The sequence below is a fragment of the Oreochromis niloticus genome, linkage group LG11 (assembly GCF_001858045.2).
Source record: "Oreochromis niloticus isolate F11D_XX linkage group LG11, O_niloticus_UMD_NMBU, whole genome shotgun sequence".
NCBI classification, from domain to species: domain Eukaryota; kingdom Metazoa; phylum Chordata; class Actinopteri; order Cichliformes; family Cichlidae; genus Oreochromis; species Oreochromis niloticus.
Genome location: NC_031976.2, coordinates 13,048,264 through 13,066,033, shown reverse-complemented (window position 1 = coordinate 13,066,033; position 17,770 = coordinate 13,048,264). Strand labels below are relative to the sequence as shown.

General features: G+C 41.4%; 1 protein-coding gene across 2 annotated transcripts in view; it reads right to left on the bottom strand.

The window, feature by feature from the left end:
* Window positions 1-424: 424 nt before the first annotated feature.
* The window catches only part of znf236 (zinc finger protein 236), a 47,635-nt gene continuing 30,289 nt past the window's right edge, over window positions 425-17,770 (bottom strand). Inside the window, exons 22-32 of one of the 2 annotated variants that reach the window (XM_005450660.4) lie at window positions 17,016-17,459; window positions 15,586-15,731; window positions 14,948-15,179; window positions 14,667-14,852; window positions 13,560-13,718; window positions 10,759-10,916; window positions 10,507-10,635; window positions 10,133-10,321; window positions 8,145-8,274; window positions 6,378-6,551; window positions 425-2,474 (exon numbers count right to left, since the gene is read on the bottom strand). In XM_005450660.4, the coding sequence (XP_005450717.1) occupies window positions 2,353-2,474; window positions 6,378-6,551; window positions 8,145-8,274; window positions 10,133-10,321; window positions 10,507-10,635; window positions 10,759-10,916; window positions 13,560-13,718; window positions 14,667-14,852; window positions 14,948-15,179; window positions 15,586-15,731; window positions 17,016-17,459 (2,069 nt within the window). In that variant the 3' untranslated portion in view covers window positions 425-2,352. Of the gene's footprint in view, window positions 2,475-5,213; window positions 5,469-6,377; window positions 6,552-8,144; window positions 8,275-10,132; window positions 10,322-10,506; window positions 10,636-10,758; window positions 10,917-13,559; window positions 13,719-14,666; window positions 14,853-14,947; window positions 15,180-15,585; window positions 15,732-17,015; window positions 17,460-17,770 lie in introns of those variants that run through there. The other variant, XM_005450661.4, reaches the window with a different exon arrangement.

Genomic DNA, 17,770 nt, shown 5'->3' with positions numbered 1-17,770 from the left:
AACCTGGGGAAATTTATTGTAGTTGCACAGTGAATGGGGAAGTTAATAGAAAACAGGATGGAGTTACCCAACATGGATATTTGTCTGTTTTATGTGACGATATAGCAAAGAGGTACAGATAGGTCCAGAGTTTGCTGTGGACTTCATCAAATACTCAGGATGTGATTGAAGTGCAGACTTTCAAAGACTTTAAGAAAAGTACTGCATTAACTGTTCAGGAATTACAACCATTTTCAATATGTAGACCCCATTTTCAGATGCTCTGAAGGAGCTGGACAAATTGACATGATTTTAATTAGAAGTATTGTTTTTAAGACATGCATGAAAATCCTGAAATCTATAACCTGAAGTTTCCTCCCTTGAGATGCTGAAAGTCTGGACTTCAATCACATATTGACTGTTTGATTTAAAATCCCCACTGTGGTTTTGTACAGAGACAAAAAAACAAGACTGAAATTGTGTCTTTGTCCAACAAATAATGGACCAAATGTGTGAAAATTGTGCCAGGAGTTCCTACATCCAGATCACAAGCTCACCAATGAATAAATTACATCATGTTTGGTCCCAAAAACTGAAGAAAAGACAGTTGACCAGTTTTATATCAGCGCTGGTGTTGGGTCAAATCCAGGAACAGCTACGTTGTATTTTTATGTAGAAGCACTGCCTCTAACCAACAAATCAGAGCAAGGCCAGGCTTGTTGCTCAAGCCGACCACGGTTATGATTCCTTCTGGAATTTTCTTGTTAAAAATGCTCCGTTTGAATTCACTCGCCAAAATCTAGTGTGCAGATCTTGAGTGACTTATGAGCACATTCCCTGTCACATTTCGCATCTGCAGAGGCAGTTTATAAAAATAGCTTGAACCCCCCCCTCTCTTTTTTGCTCAGATAAGCAGCACAAAATCAGCAGGGGACCGCCTTTTTATATTGCCTGAATGCTCCCCCTGTGCAAAAGCAACTGTCCTCATTTGACTCTTGGCAACAAAGCCGATAAGCCCCCATTATCCAAACTGTCAAAACAGTTTATTCTATCTGTAATTCATAGTAATGAACAAAGAATCAGCTTTAATTAGTAGAAAAATTACTTTAATCTTAACTTATTATGGACAATAGAAAAGAAGAAGAAACAGCCCATCATCTGTACATTGGCTTTGCTTCATAACAAATGCAACCTAATGCTCAAATTATATATATCCAAATAATCTGTGTTGTGGTGGTTCATCAGAAAATATACCCCATCTAACTACACTATTTACAAAGTGAGATACAGTAAAGAAAAAGTGTTGCAGTCCTCAATCAAGAACCTGGAAAATGGCGCAGCTTTCACAGTGAGCCGCTGTTTTCAAACTAAAACATCAATCGAAAATAAACATTTCACTCGGAGATGATATATGTACAGTATAAATATGACAAAAGTAAACCAGTAGAAAAGAAGTGCTTTCTGTCTTATGTACCGTAAGACGGTTGCTTTTAGGCCATGACAGCGGTAAGCTGCCCGCAGCTCCCTGTGAGCACACCACCGAAGAAGAGACGACACTGGTCGCTGGGGAGTTTCTGCAGCACGCTCCAGTTTCCTCTATTTCCAGCAGGGCCGGCATTAGAGGAAGACCTCTGTCTCCAGAGTGGAGACTTATCTGGGATGCCCGTGTTCCCTGAACCAAACCTCTCCAGCGGTTATCATACTGATGACAATCAGACCGCAGCAGAACGGATAAAAGTCATTAGGCCAATCAGAGGGAGCCAGACTCCCCTTACTTTGATGCTGAATTGAATAAACAGCCAGGGACTGCTACAAGGACAGAGGACTTGAATGTACAGCATTAAGACCACCTGACTGATATTGTGCAGGTCCTTGTGTTTCTGAAACAGCTCTGACCCACTGTCGGATGGAGACAGGACCTCTGGGGGTGTTTGTCATCAGTCGGATGGACCCCGTGGGTTCTCCCAGTTCAGATTGTAGCTGCGCAATCCAGTTGGGATTGGGGGAATTTGAAGGGCTTTTTGATAAGTTTTTTGAGTAATTTCTGAGAGGTGGCGGGGATCCACTGCCCTGCAGACATAGGCCAGAGAGTAGAGGTGCATTTGGTCGGCAACAAAGCTTAGATGGGTGCCAGGTGTCAAAGAAACATCCACATGAATGCTGAGATCCAAGCAGAACAGTAACGAAAAGAAATGATGAACGCTATTCACTTCAGCTGATGGTGGAGCCAATGTTTGAAGTCTCAAATCTGTTTCCAGCCACACAGCCCCTTTCAGAGGATTATTGTGTTTGGCAAAGCTTTGCTGTTTAGCCAGTAAGTGCTCATGAGACTCTGCAGTGCTTTCTGATACTTGGCAGTCGTGCAGGCTGCGGTCAGGAGAAGACGTTCGGCCAGTCTCCTGTTGCTTCAGGAACCACTTCCAGGTCAAGTTCAGGGGTCACCTCGACCCGAGGCGTCGCTTCCTCTTGGCCCAGGGGCACATCTTGTATTTGACCTGGAAGCAGAAAGAGGGGAAAAAAATGAGTGGATTTGCACGATTCTTCCAGTGAAATTCTCTGTAGCGTTGGCAAAAACACATTAACACGCACGTTGGTAGAGCAGCACCATCAGCTCTGATGCCTGACTCAGTTTGCCAGTGGCTGTCATGCAAATGAGAATCAAAAGCAACCTTTTCCTCTCTGCGCCTTTCCATCATTTGTTTTAATGTACCCTCATCCTCGCCATTAGCCTTCAGTCTGAAAAAGCAGCAGCCCCAACTACACAACAGGATGTGACAGACACGGAGCGTTCCCGTAGTGATGTGAGCCACATCTCACAGCATAAAACAACAACAAGTCAACTTGGCAGAAGTTTTTTCTACTGCTGCAAACCTCACAATCATTTATAAATATTTTAGAATCATTTCATTATCTGAAACACTTCAAACACATATTCATTAGGCTGAATACTGTTTTTCAGAACAGAAAGGGCTGAATCTTACTCTTTGAAGCAGACACATGACTCGAATAGCAAACAGACAAATTATTCCATTTTTTTCTGAATATTTTAACCTTGCTGACGAGCCTGCAGTTGTGTGAAGTCACAGATGGAATACTGGGAAGTATTCCCATTAAAATATATAATATAGCTTTCTGCTTTAAAAGCCTTTTTTGAATTTTTCAATTCCACAATGACAAAATGTGTTAAGAGCAAAAAGAAAAGGCTGTCAGATCATATCGAGGCTGTCTTTCAGGAGTGTTACTGCCCCTATTCCTCACTGAAACAATGCTCCAGTCTGACTGAAAAGTGTTGAAATGAAAAATGAAAAGAATAAAAAAGATAAAAATATTTATTTTATTTATTTTGGGGGGGGGGGGGGGGGGGGGCATTCATCTCTTTTGGTTTCACAAAGAATAAAGTAAAGGTTTTCTAAAGGGGTCATGAGAAAAATACTCAAACTCCTTATGCCCATCATACACTTTGAGATGACTTTGAAAAGACAAGTCTGTCACCCTCTTACATCTTGCAACATGTCACTGGACAAAGACTTGAAGACTTTGCAGCGTGTGGGGATCTTGCAGGGTCATGAATGTAGACTATATATGTTTCCAGCCAGACTTTCTTTTAATGTTATAAAATAGTCTTGAGCAATAGTTTGCCAAGCTTTCTGAAGGTCCAAGTTCCAAGTTTTTTTTTGTTTTTTTTTATTTGTTCAGGCACTTAATACTTCCATCCATCCATCCATCCATCTTCTTCCACTTATCTGGGGTCGGGTCACGGGGGCAGCAACCTAAGTAGAGAGCCCAGACGTCCCTCTCCCCGGCCACCTCCTTTAGCTTGTCCGGGGGAACACTAAAGGGGTTCCCAGGCCAGCCGAGAGATATAATCTCTCAAGCTTGTCCTGGGTCTGCCCTGGGGCCTCCTCAGAGTGGGACATACCCAGAACACCTCACCCGGGAGGCACCCAGGAGGCATCCTTGACAGATGGCTTAACCACCTCAACTGGCTCCTTTCGATGTGGAGGAGCAGCGCCTCTAGTCTGAACCCCTCCCGGATGGACACCACCTATCTCTAAGGGAGAATACAGCCACCCTTCTGAGGAAGCCTGAGCATGTATCTGCAATCTCGTTCTTTCTATCACTGACCAAAGCTCGTGCCCATGGGTGAGGGTAGGAACGTAGCTCGACCAGTTTTCATCGTGCAAACCTTCCTTTAGCTCAGTCCATAATCAGTGGCCTTAAATTTCCTAATGCCAGATGTTTGTGTTAATAATTCTTACTTATTAACACAGAATGCTCTCGTCTTGCCTTTCTCTTGTGCTTGTCAGTGTGGTGAATACAACCACTCCAAACAGCACCATGGCAACTTTTCTCTCTTTAAATAGATTAAGGAACTTAAGGACCATTTGATGTAAAGTGGTCATTAAACTGAATCTATTAACGCGATTCCTGTGGGTCATGTCTGAAATGAAAATCAAAAATAATGAATCCATATTTTTAGACATTTTTCTGTGGTTATAAGATTTGGATACAGTGTGTTTAAGACTTTGAAGAAAGCAAATATTTTCTAATGAGATGAACTTTTTGTCAGTTTTTAATCTGTTTAATGGTTTAATTTATTCTCTCAGTGTTGTTCCTTTGTTATTATCCCTTTATTTGGGTTATAACTGGCCAATATTAGACGGCCATAACCTAAGAAATAATGCAGTAATCACTTCAAGGTGACCTCAACTTTGAACTATTAAAAGGTCTTTAAAAGCACTGAAAATTGTGAAAGAACCCTGTACTAAAGACGGCAGCCCTTTTGAATAAAAATCACTGTAATTTACTTATTTGTTACCATGTCTGGTGATTTCAGTGCCATAAAATCAAAGAGTTTTGCTGAAGTTGTGGCACTCGTGACCATTTAATGTCAGAAGGTCATAAAGCGAGTCAGACCTGACTTACGCCAGGTTGGACCTCACCTGGTCTTTATAAATAACACCAGATTAATCCTCTTCTGGATTAAGGTTAAAGAATTACATGTGTTAGTGAGTTAACTGATCTATTCATGCATGTTAGCATTTTTACATGTGCTTATATTAAACAATGAGGTTATAATTGGTTATAAACCCCGTATTCACTAAAGACCTCTAAATTCCAGTGTACTGATACAGCTGGCTCGTGATATGAGACAGCTAGATAAATAAAAGCTCCCAGATTTACTGGCCACCTGGAAAATAGTGGTTAGGACATTGGAGATGAATCTCAGCTTGAAAGACCAAGAAGATGTGGTGAAGACATTATACTGCCTGAAAACTCTCACTTTACTCAAAAGTTTGTACCTTGATCACATGGTCCCACACAAGCGTCTAACTGTTCTTCTAGAGATGCTGATGGAAAGCTTATAAAAAATCCTCATTGAGAAGCCAGGCCGCTATGATGAAGAAAAGCAGGTGGCTGTGTTTTGAATCACACATTAATATTCTGTCACATCGGGGCCCTGCTGCTGTGATTTGCACATGCTGTGTCTGTAAGTTGAAAACACAGTTTTAAAGTGCGTGGACACGGCTGCTTTGTGTCTTATCTGCACTGTAGCAACAATCAGTCACGCATTTCAGACATTAGTCAACCTCAAAACATATTCTTTTAAATTCTGCAGGTCTTTAAGATTTGGATAGCAATAAAAGTAAAAAACAACAACTTTGAAAAAGACACTTGGTTTTCTTTATTCAGCCAGAGGGTACAGAGCAGAACCTTTTGTGGAGCTGGATTTCAAGTTAAATAAGTTGTTCTGTTAAACAGATCTGACAGCTCTGTTCTTCTCCTCAGGCCCTCTTCAGTATGTACCGCTCAGGTTCCCAGAACAGGGAACAGTGTGCATGTGTACGTGTCCAAGGTTAAACAAAAGAGAGTCTTGGTCTAAACTTTAAAGGACAATAAATTAACATTCATGTCAATGATAGATATCAAAGAGGAGGCTTCTGGGGAACAGCTGATGGATCACTCAGCAAAGCTCCCCTGCTGTGAAGCTTCACCAAGCCTGCAAGATGAAGGCGAGTGCACATTAAATGTGTGTGTGTGTGATGAGACTGAGTGTTGGCATTCTAACAACTGATTCTTAATGAGAAGGATCATGAAGTGAAGCCCCACAGATGCTGCATGCGAGGATGAGAGACGGCGTGTGTTTTTTCTAATGGGGACAGCCTGTAGTGCTTTTCAATCATTTAAGTCTCAGAGACACCTTTTAATTCACCGTTCCCACCGTGTAGGAAACGTAACCTTGACACAAAGAGACACAAAAGCGACTTTTTTGTGAGGCGCTAAATTCCTCAATCACCTTGGAAACATATTTTTTTTCTCACTGATAGAGAATCGAGCCAACAGGAGAGAGATGCAGGGTTTTTTTCTAATTAGTGCCGTGATCCCCGGGCGCTTACCGTAGCCGTGCGATCTCTTCATGTGATGCTTCATGTTGCTCTTCTGGGTGAACCTGATGTTGCACACCTCACACTTGAAGGGCTTCTTTCCAGTGTGTTTGACCATGTGGACCTGCAGAGCGCTCTTCTGGTTGAAGGCCTTGTCACACTGAGTGCACTTGAAAGGCCGCTCACCTGCAGTAACACACAGTTTAATCAGTATCAACAGATGCTAACCCGACATGTTCAAAAACTCACACATACTGTGTCCGTTCTTAGTAAAGATTCTCTACTGATTCACAAACAGCTGAACAAACCGCTCCCATTGATGGATGATATAAGCCTTTTATTCCTGTAAATAAGCAGCTGTGAAGTGAACTGCATTGTGCAAATACTGCTTTCAGAAGCTGTGTTATTAAAAAAAGTGTATCTACGATCTAAGTAGGAAAGAAAAGCCACACAAATCCTGACATGTTTCCTCTTCTAAGTAATTTTCTAGGTGTCGAAACAAAAACTGCCATAACCCGCTGCAGCTTTGATGAGGGTGCTGAAGGTCACTGTTACTGTAGGAGTGTGCATTTAGAGAGAGATGGTGAACCTAAAACAAGTGTTTTTAATGCCGCAGTCCCCTGCAGTTCAGTTACTGGGATCTAAAATGCAGACCCTTCAGTTCGCCAGATGTAAGGAAACTCTTCACGTATTAATGCCGTGTCCTGCCGAGACAAACAAATCAGCATCCAGCTGAACCGAAAGCAGCTGGATGCTATTGTGATAATGGCCATTTAAAAAAAATCATATTCTTTTTCCCCTCAAGACACAATTTATTTACATCTTCTGACACACAAGCAAAGCAGTTATGCCTACATCGTTTATGCTTAAGCTACTACTCTTTGCACTAACTTGCTGTACAAAACTAACCAAAGAAACAGCTCCTATTCCAAAGGAATTCAGAGCTACACAACTAGAGTCGCTTCTCCTCAAACCTTTTTCATTTCAGTGCCGGTCACGTCTGTTAAGCTAGGCTTGAGATAACAAGCAGCGACAAACGTCAGTCATAACCTGGGAGCAAAAGGGAAGTGGAAGCTTTTCGTTTTTTTCTGCTAAAAGATAAAGCATAAAAAAACCCACAGCACAAAATTGTCAGATAACCCAGCAGAGAGAGATCCAATCAGAATTGCTCATTCAAATGAGTCCAGTGAAATGGTAACAAGCCAATAAAACTTTAGGTACAATGAAAGCTGTTGATCGTGTCAGAGTGCCTAGGACAGAAATATGGTTTTTATGTGCTTATAAACTTTGCATAAATTTATGAATTAGTGAGCCTGAAAGGGGAAGACTGTAGCTGCTTAATATGACACACTCTGTATGAAATCCCACTTTTTTTTTTACAATAATCATATTATTAGTCTCAACAAATGAGTTAATGTACCTAAATATCTAGGCAACGTATATCCCTATGTAGTCATTGAACCCGAATATGTAAAAGCAAAATATAATATTATATTATTCAAACTCAATATTTCTAAATAAATCAAGAAATTATGAAACAAACTCAGCCACAGCAGATCATCTGCCTCCATCTCAGCTTATTCCTAGCATCCTCCTCTGTCACACCAACCCTCCACATCTCCTTCTTCACTACATCTATGGTTCTTCTCTGTGGTCTTCCTCTTTCCTCTTATCTACCACTCCTCCTCTGAACATGTCCAAACCATCTCAGCCTTTTACATCTACTGTCAGATTAGGGTTTGGGATTTTAAACTAGAATGAACGGCAGTGTTTTGTTACCAGTGTGCGTTCGATTGTGTCTCTCCAGCTGACTGCGCTTGGCGAAGGCTTTTACGCAGGAGGAACAGCTGAAGACTCTGGGCTTCTGGGAGCTGGGTGACGGGCCCGGCTGGTGCACTCGTTTATGTTCCTGCAGATGAAATGAGTTTACAGTTACAGTCTAACTCTGTCCTCAGCAGACAGGCGCTCAAGCTGCGAAAAACCTGCACAAATGTTTGTATTTCATCATTTGTATTTGTATTCCTCAAAGAAATTAGCAGCGTCCTTTGACCTTGTCACAGAGAATTAGGGCTGCTTTGACAACACAACGAGATTACACCCAGTATTAATATGTTCATCTCAGTAAATGTTTATTAAGATCAGTGTTGATCAGGAGTACTGATCTCAATGACATAAATCTATGTAAGGTAGTCACTGTTTCTGAATTACTGCAAATATTACTTCTCACATTTCTGTTCTCCAAGTTCTATTTATATTTGTTTGTACTATTATCAGACAACATTTTAAGCTAGTTTTAGTACCATCATAGTGCTTTTTTGTATTATCAGGGAAATATAACACTGCTTATGCTAACACTTTTTACCCAGTTTTTCAAGTAACCAACACTGACCAGCTATTACATCCTAGCTGTACAAATGCTAAACCCTAATGAAGTAGAAGTTAATAGTGAATATTCATTCCTGTAGCAAATGAAATTCAAGGCTATCACGATACTGGGTTGCAAGAACACTACATTGAAAAATAATGTTTGGAGGAACATTTTGTTCACTGTGGGTCTAACATAAAAGTAAAAGAGCTGGCAAAAAACACACCATGGTGTACACTGAAGAACTGATAGGGTGATTTTGTTACATCTGGCGTGAGCTAGGCTAGTCAGTCTCCCATTTCTACACTGTAAGCTATGCTGGCTGTAGCTTTATCTCTGGTGTACACACAAAAGAAACCTCCTTAACTTTTGGCAAAAAAAGGCAGTAAGTTATTATATATTAATTGAGGTAAATATTCTATTGCAGCGTAAAAAGCTACAGTGATTTATGACAGTGGACTACTATACAATTGCACCAAATTATTAATGTATCTGATTCCTGATATTTCCGGAGGATTTTGCTTTGAAGCAAAAACAGATTGGGTATTCTGTAAGTGTGCAGTTAATTTTTTCAGTATATTACGAAGCTAAAGTTTTTGGATGTCTGGCTGTAGTTAAAAAAGCCAAATCATTATCTGGGGTCCAACAGGAAAAATGAAAAATAACTGCAGGACTAATTCATCCCTAAAAAAACCATCAACATCCAACTCCTGGTTGCAGACGAATAAAGAGTCTCAGGGATGTGGAAAGAGCTCGGCCACTCTCTGCGTGACAACAATTAATCTCGGCCGCATTACATTCATGGGAGACGGTTACTGTTCAACGCACTGGGGTACATTTACAGAAAAAAAGGGCTTTCACTTTGTGGCCTTTGAGAAGAAACATGAAAAATGGCCGGAAAAGCGCTTGAGTACGGAGCTGTGTCTTCCTTCTCCCGGGCATTTATGTGCTTGACTCTTCCTACCGCATGAAGAGGGTCATCGGCAAAGAGAAGCACACACGCTCCTTCATCGTCTGATTGCTTTGTTGTGTAGTTAAAAGTGACAGGGACTGCAACTTGAAGATTTACCTTTACACAGACTGTGCTGTATTGAGTTTTTTGATGCATTAAAATGTGAAGCTACTTTTCTTGCAGTCTTCAAATCTATAACTTTCACACCTAAGGTAGAGGAACTGACTAATAAAAATAAAATAAAAAAAACAAACCGTGCCATGCAAGTTGACATACTGCTTTAATAAAACCTAAAGAGGGTCATTTATCATTTCTATGTCTTTATATATAAAGCAGGGTTTTATTTTTCTGTATTCCAATAGCTGGATGCATATTGGCTTTAGATAAATGCTCTCAGTAGCTTAGATTTAAAACAGTTTTTCAACAGGCTGTGTCTGTATTAGTTCTTACTTTCAGGTGTGTAGCTCGCTTGAAGGCCTTTCTACAGAGGCTGCAGACATGACAGCGGTCCTTGCCGTGAGCCTGTCTGCAGTGACGTCGCAGTGTATTGGCATTCTGGCACACTTGATTACAGTAGAAACACTGATTTCGGTTATCAGTATCCACCTGGAGCTCTTTCCCACCCTTATCAGTGGAAATCTGAAGCATGCACAAAGACAAAGAGCTTACAATGCATAATGGTGATGGTATAAACATCAGCTGACAGGCACTCATTTCTTTGAGATCCGCTTTCTTTTACAGCAATTGAACTGCAAGATGCTGCCCGCCTTAGTTTAGCAGCTCTTCCCCTGGATTTGTGAAGCAAACAAAACAAATATACTTACGGTATATCCATTGTCTGTTGCTCCATTTGCAGACTGGGACTGGTGGCTAACCAGTATGACCTGCTGGCCTGTGGTCCCTGGCTGTCCTGTTAGGCCAGAATCGTTCAGTACTGCCGGGAAAGCCTGACCCTAAAAAACAAAATACACTGTGAAAAAGCACTTCATGACACATTTTGATTGTCATGTTAAATTAGTAATAATACAAAACAGCAGCTAGTACAGTCTGTGAATTGTGTATTGGGTTTTTTTTACCTGTGTATTGAGGTTTAAAGTGACGCCATCCAGCATGCCCTGAGCATCTGCAAGGGTTAGTGTGACGCTGCCATCACTGGCCACAGCTCCTGGTGACATCACTAGGCTCTGGGAGGCAGCAGTGTGAGACAGGGTGGTGCTTGGTGGCAGACTGGTGACTGACAGGAGAGAGTGGTTAAAAGGTTAATACCCAGCTGGTTCATGCCACCAGCAACTGCGCAAGAAATGCAGACATATAAAGAAACTGTATTTAAATGGATGCCATAAAAAGGCTCATTTTTCACTTTTGCAAAAAACTTTTTTCAGTATTAGTGTCTCCATTGGTGTAGTGGTTAACACATTTTCTTGGCAAATGAAGGGTCACTGGTTCAATTACAGTCAAAAATCCCCTTTGGGGTTACGTCAGGGAGGGAATCCGGTGTAAAACTCTGCCTGTCTGTGACAAGGGAGCAGCCGAAAGCTGCAGTTTTAGCCCACTTACATTCACTAATCTCGCCTCTCCTACTGCCTTATCAGAGCAGTTTTCATTTCCTGTTAGGTCTATGAAATCATATCTCTGGCTGGCCAGAACGAAGGATAATTTCACTGCATGCTTTACAAAACAGTCTTTTGACAAATATCCTCTCGCATAAATCTGGGACACTTTCTAAGACAGATGAGGGTTTGGGCTGGCAACCACAGCTCTTTGGGTGCTTTGCTCTCTGACTGAAACTAACACTGGCATATTCATTAGGTTTGGTCAGGGAGGATATTAGATTAGAGACGCACACAACTAGACAATATTTGGTTTGAATAAAAATACAGTTTCTCAGTCAAATCACAGGTTGAACCGTGTCTGCAGACAGAGTGACAGGAAGGTTTTAGCCAAAGCAACAAAATCAAAGATGCTCTCTGTGTCTCAGAGAAGCTGTGGGATTATTGTTATTATTTTATTTTATTTCCACTTGAGTTAAGTGGAAGGTAATGAAGAGAGATAGATGAGACTGAAAATTTGATTAGGCTTCTAGGTGACAAGCGAACCAGTCAACAGACAATCAGGGGAATCATCTCAGACAATGCAAATCTTTTGATGTTTGTTTTCACTTCCTGTCACAGTCCACAAGCCCTTTACTTTCTAATCACAGACCACAGATCACTCTCTCACAGACTGGACTGGATAACTAGAAAGTAGTTATTCAAGCCTCCAGAACTTGTATTAAAGTATGCTGATAAACTGCTAATTCAGTTTGATAATATGTTTAAATTGTACAGCTTCTCCTATTTTACATGTAAGTGAACAGGGGTGAGTCTAAAGGGGGGCATGGGGTGTACTGGACCATATTTATTTCAAGACTTTCACAACGTTTTTCAGATCAAAGCCAGTAAAACCCCACTGACCTCAGGGTTGGTAGGTTTTAAAGCCACAAACTCACTCATTCAGTTGTACACTTAAACTTGCAAAGCACAAAATCTCACAGACACGAACACCACAAATCTTCCTCATTCGAAGAGAAAACACTGTCAGAACTCTTTTTGCCTCCTACTAATGTCAGAAATCCTTCCAAAATGACAAAATTAAGATATATTTTTATGCCTTTGTTTAGATTGCATATATATCTTTTTTTATTTGACTTGAGAGTATTTATATATTTTTGCATTTAATATAATTAATAATAATTTTCTTTAAAAAATATAATTCATGGCGAATAAACAGGGTCAAAGGGTTAAGCTGTTTTTCTTTTTTTGACAGATGCCATATGCACTTCATCTTTAAAACACTGGAATTTCTAAAATGGAAACCAACAGCAGCTCATTTTGAAAGACCTGTAATTTTTTTCTCTTTTGAATATTTACTAATGCTTATTAAGAAGACACAAGTATTTATTATCCAATTAGTCAGTCAGTCAATGTAACAATTGATGACTGCAACCCTAGTGGGTAGCTAAAGAAAGAGGTGTTAACCATCTGTCAAAGTTAGCTCCTAGCATTCGAATTGAGGCGTTCCAAAACACTTGAATCCAGCAGCATTGACAGTTTGCTGCAATTGACAAGCCTGCTTTAGCTTTTTGTCTGGAGAAAAATAAAAACCCACAAACCTGAGTTGCAATTTTTCTGGCATGCTTCCTGTTAGAGAGCAGAAAAGTTCAAACTTCATTTCTGTCATAGCAATTTTTTAATATCCCTCGAGTGATCTGGACATGGCAGGCTATGAAGGTTTCTCAGTATTGAAAATCTATCCGGCAGCTTTCCTCGTGCACTTTGATCTCTCCACAGTTGGGAGACCCCCGACAGTTTGTGCCCTCTAGTTCTAGTAAAGTTTAGTTTCTCTGAAACCCAAAAGCCTTGTCATATTACAAAAAAAATCCTAAAGGAAACCTGTTGGGATCCTGAACAAAATGTGAATGAAAACAAAATGTTTGCAGCTGCAAGTCATAAGAAGATGAACGTGCATGCAGCAGCACAGGAGGGATGCTTCAGGGCTAAGAGAGTGAAAACAGCAGTGGAGGTAAAACATAACAGCCTTTATAGGAGTCTGATAAACAGGCATATCTTTTTTAGCTCATGGAGAGCTACTGGCAGCCTGCAAGTCATGCCAGCTACTGTATTTTAGCTTTTGAAAAAATGGCTTTTGTGAAACTATGTGAGGGAGATGCAAAAGGAAGACGGTGCACGTCAAATTCAGGATCTTCTCTGGTCATGCATGTCTTTCATGACCAGGGCAATATTACATGCAGATACATATTTGAAGTAGGCTGTAAAAATCGTTTGGAAAGAATGCAACTCTCTTATCACACGCGGTTAGAAGACATGTATAGTCTTACCTGCATTTCCAGTATTGGCGTGGCTTTGAGGTAGCAGGTGGTCGTTGGTGATGGTCAGAGTTGCACTGGTGGTTTGGCCGTTTAGTGGTGATGCTAGCCTGATGCTGCCGTTCATCTCAGCAGCACTGGGATTGTTTGGCTGGGGGAGCAGATCCTGACCTGCAATGGTGTCGTAGAACATGACTTGCAATTATTTTCATGAGGTTATTTGCTTCTATTATAAAGATGCTAAGTGTTTTCTAAAATCTAGTTCATATTTTAAAGGGTGATCAAATGCAAACAAAGTAACAAAGTAAGATTCAAACGAAGTAACTCAACAAAATTCCTTCAGGGTTAATTGAGTTAGGTTTTACACATGATTAATATGCCATGCAATGCCACATACAGTGCAGTTTAATAAGTGTTTAACTTTTATTAAATAATTATATTGTCACACTAAAATAAAAAGTACTTGTGTAAGGGGAAAAATATGACTGATAACATTTTTCTCTCTTAAGACAATGAATTTCCAGCCCAACAATTTCTGCTGCCTTGGCAGGAAAATATCTTATTTTTGATGGAACTGCATACAATGCTGTTTTTATGACTGCACTTATTCATAAATAAAAAACTTAAAATGAGAATAACTTCTTAAAGTTTTAATCTGAAAGACTGAAATCACAGTACAATAAGTCAGGGGGCTGAAATGAAAGAGACTGAGCCGAGCTGAGTAGACTTAGCAGGCTTAGTGATACAGCTACATCTCTCCTTCACATTGTCGATGCAATGTACTTTATATCCCCAGATGATACAGATACAGCCAAATGGGTGATGCTGATGGCGTATACAGAAGCTGAAAAATGGCCTCTAATAGAGTGTCTTTAAATCTGGGTTTGTGAAGTGGCTCTGAGTTATTATTGGCTTCATTTTTTCCCTCTTTGCCTGCTCCTGTGCTTGCCTGAGTGAGAAAATCAATACTGACAGTTGAGGGTTTTTTATTATTACTTTTTCCCATGTTTGTTATCAATAGCCCCTTTCTGTCTTTACTAAAAAACATGTTCAGCAGAGCTGTGTATTTTTGGTATTTGATATTTTTGATTGACGTGTGGCATATGAGACTGTCTCTACCTGATATGGTGAGGGTGATCTCCTGAGGATTTCCTCCTGCTGTGCCAGAACCAGCAGCTGAAGCCTGGACCTGGGCGAGAGCTTGTGTCAGGCTGGAGTTGTTGATGGTCAGGGTGATCTCCTGACCGCCGTTGCCACCTGCAACTAGCCCAGAGCTGCCCATGACATTGCTTAGGTCCTGAGAAGCTGCACAACCAACAGCAAGGCATACACAGATGGTTACTTCCTAGTACAACGTGGCCAGTCTGTATGTTTTTTTCACTTATAGCTGTCATACATACTGGCAGCATCCTGCTCAGATAGTCCAGCCATTGTGACCTGCGCAGGTGTGATAGTGGAGGGCTGCAAGGCCAGGCTGGTCAGTGGGTGGATGACAACGTTGGCAGACACTGAGGTGTCAGTCGTAGACATGAGCTGGCTCCCTGAGTGGGAGACCAGACCTGTGTCGACACTCAGGGGCTGCGAGAGGAGGCCGCCTTGCTGTAGAGTCTGCTGCAGGAGGGCAGGATCGATCTGAAAGGAGAGAGTATTACTTAACTTGAAAATGAAAGAGAGCATGTGTGGGGGAATCAGCAACAATGTTAGGATTTTCTTTTCTTTTACATTATGGGATAAAGTAATGATAAGATTTCCTTTCGATGCTTTTAAACATTTTCAAAGTTTTATGTATGACTTTGTTGACTGACACTGTTCTCATTCCTAGCATGTATCACTATGGGATGTGCCTCCCTGTCTATTACTCAGAAGCATTTATCTCATTCCACCAATCCTGATTGGCTGGTGACTGCCACCCTGCCACCACCCACCCTTCAATAGCTTACACTATTTCAATAACCATTACTCAAACACATCTCAACCTACATTAGGCTAGCTAGACACGGATAGTAATATGGATAATAACACAGAGGTGATGTGTAACCTGTAGTGTGATGTTGTTGATGTTGCTGGTGTCGATGCCGGAGATCTGGACGTTGGGACACACCAGGTTGGCGGGCGTCAGCTGCAAGTGGATGCCGTCCAGCGTGGTAAGGCCATCTGGGAGCGACACGGTCAAGTCTCCTGCAGCTGAAGCACACACACAGACACAAACATATGTAGATGTTTGACAGGAGAGTAGCTTTGTAATTATACAGGATTAGGACAATGCGAGTAAGACTATAATTAACAGATAACAGTTCTTAGCAGGAAAATGTGAGTTGCAAGTTTTCTATGTTGAAACACAACTTTAAGACAAGAGATGAGGATACCCCTGATTTCACATAACTTAATTTTACATGAGATGTCAAAGGCCATGACCTCCAACACATTGTATGCAGTGCAGGGTTTCTGAGCTACCATTAGCTACCCTAATGGTTCCTTCTGGAGTGGAAAAATCTCTATGAGAGCAGAATATCTAATGACACTTGCCTGCCAAAGACTGACAGACAACAAAGAAAAATCTGGATTCAGTTATTCCCCAGATGATGAAAGAGAGAGGGTGGGGAGGTTTGCTTTCAGTGACATGTACACTGTCACTGAGAGACAGCGAGACATGGAGGGGGGGGAAGGAATCCTGAATACTCTGCTTGAAAAAGAAAGTAAAGGCTGGAAAGCATTTTTGGCTGCCTCCTCCACTGTCCTGCTCCAGGTGGAGGGTGGGAAAAGTAAATTTATATGTTGCCAGACTTCATCAACCTAATCTTCTCAAACATTTTAGAGAATGTTTGACTGCAGTGCTGCATTTAGAAATCAGAGCTCCTCCAAAAACCCAATTAATAATCACAATGACATCCCTGCATCATTTGTTGTTTCCCTTTTCTTTTATTTGATCACTGTGAATGTTTGGAGATGCTTTGATAGATTTTTCTCATCACATAAAGACCGATTTCTCTCAAAAACAACCACGCACTGCGCTGGGGCTTCAATGAAGGCGGGTTTTTGTCTGCTTGGCATCGGGTGCTGCGGTGTAACCCTTTTTTGCCCTTGATGCTGCCAACTGAATATGAAGCAATGAGACGCCTTTACAAATGATGATCCTCTGGGGCATTCCTGTCACAACCGCTGACAACAACCAAATGTTGGCGCATTAATCATACACCTATCATTTCAACCAGCAAGCAATGTGTAACTCTTTGTGGCATTCACAAGAAATGTGTTGCCAGTGGGTCATCCATTATGCTGCACAGTGATATCTTGGATACTAAAGTTTGGGCACCAGTCTTCACTCATTTCATGCTTTTATGATGCTTTGCTGACAACATTAGAACCTGTCAGTTAAAATCAAAAGTGTGTTATAAACAATACTCCATTGTTCTTGCTGCAATGCTCTTTTTTACAGCATTAAAGTAATGGCTCATTAATAATCCCTACCTGACATGGAGGCGGGCAGTATGGCCTGTCCTACTAGTCCTGACTGCAGTAGATTCTGGTCAAACTGCCCTGTGAGAACCTGGTTAGCTGGGAGGTAAATGCTGGGGTCAGCGCTGGGTGTTTGCAGCAGTCCCACAGACTGAAGAGCCTCTGATCCAGCTGGCTGCTGCCCCTGACTTGGAGCCACAGCCTGCCCAGTCGCTGGGTCTTGACCCTGTCTGGCCTGACTGGAGGACGAGGAGGAGCGCTTGGATTTGCGGCCGTCGCCGTTTGGACGGAAGTGACACTGGATGTGGGTTTTGCGGTGACCCGAAGTTCTGAAGCGGAGATCGCAGAAGGGACACTTGAAGGGCTTGGAGCCGGTGTGGAGGCGCATGTGCACCTTCAGGCTCCCCTTTGTAGAGAAGGAGGTGTTGCACATATGACAGCTGAAAAGCTTCTGACCTGAATAAGAAACAAAGAGGATGTTATGTGCGGCAAACTAAAAAATGAATCATTGCTCTTTAAAAACCCCAGGGTGCATCAATTGGCCTTTGCAACCTTTCTTTGTGTGTTATCAGTGTCATCAAAGAGCAGGCTTATTTTTGACCAGCATGTGAATTTTGAATCTTGAATCTAGTCTTGGTTCTTTGATCTGAGAAAGAGAAAAACGTCTAACCTTTAATGTCAGCCAATAACTTTTACTACTTTTAATACAAAATTTTTTTCTCTTTTTCTCTTATCTTGATTAACTTGCTTTAGGCGTGCACTTTTCA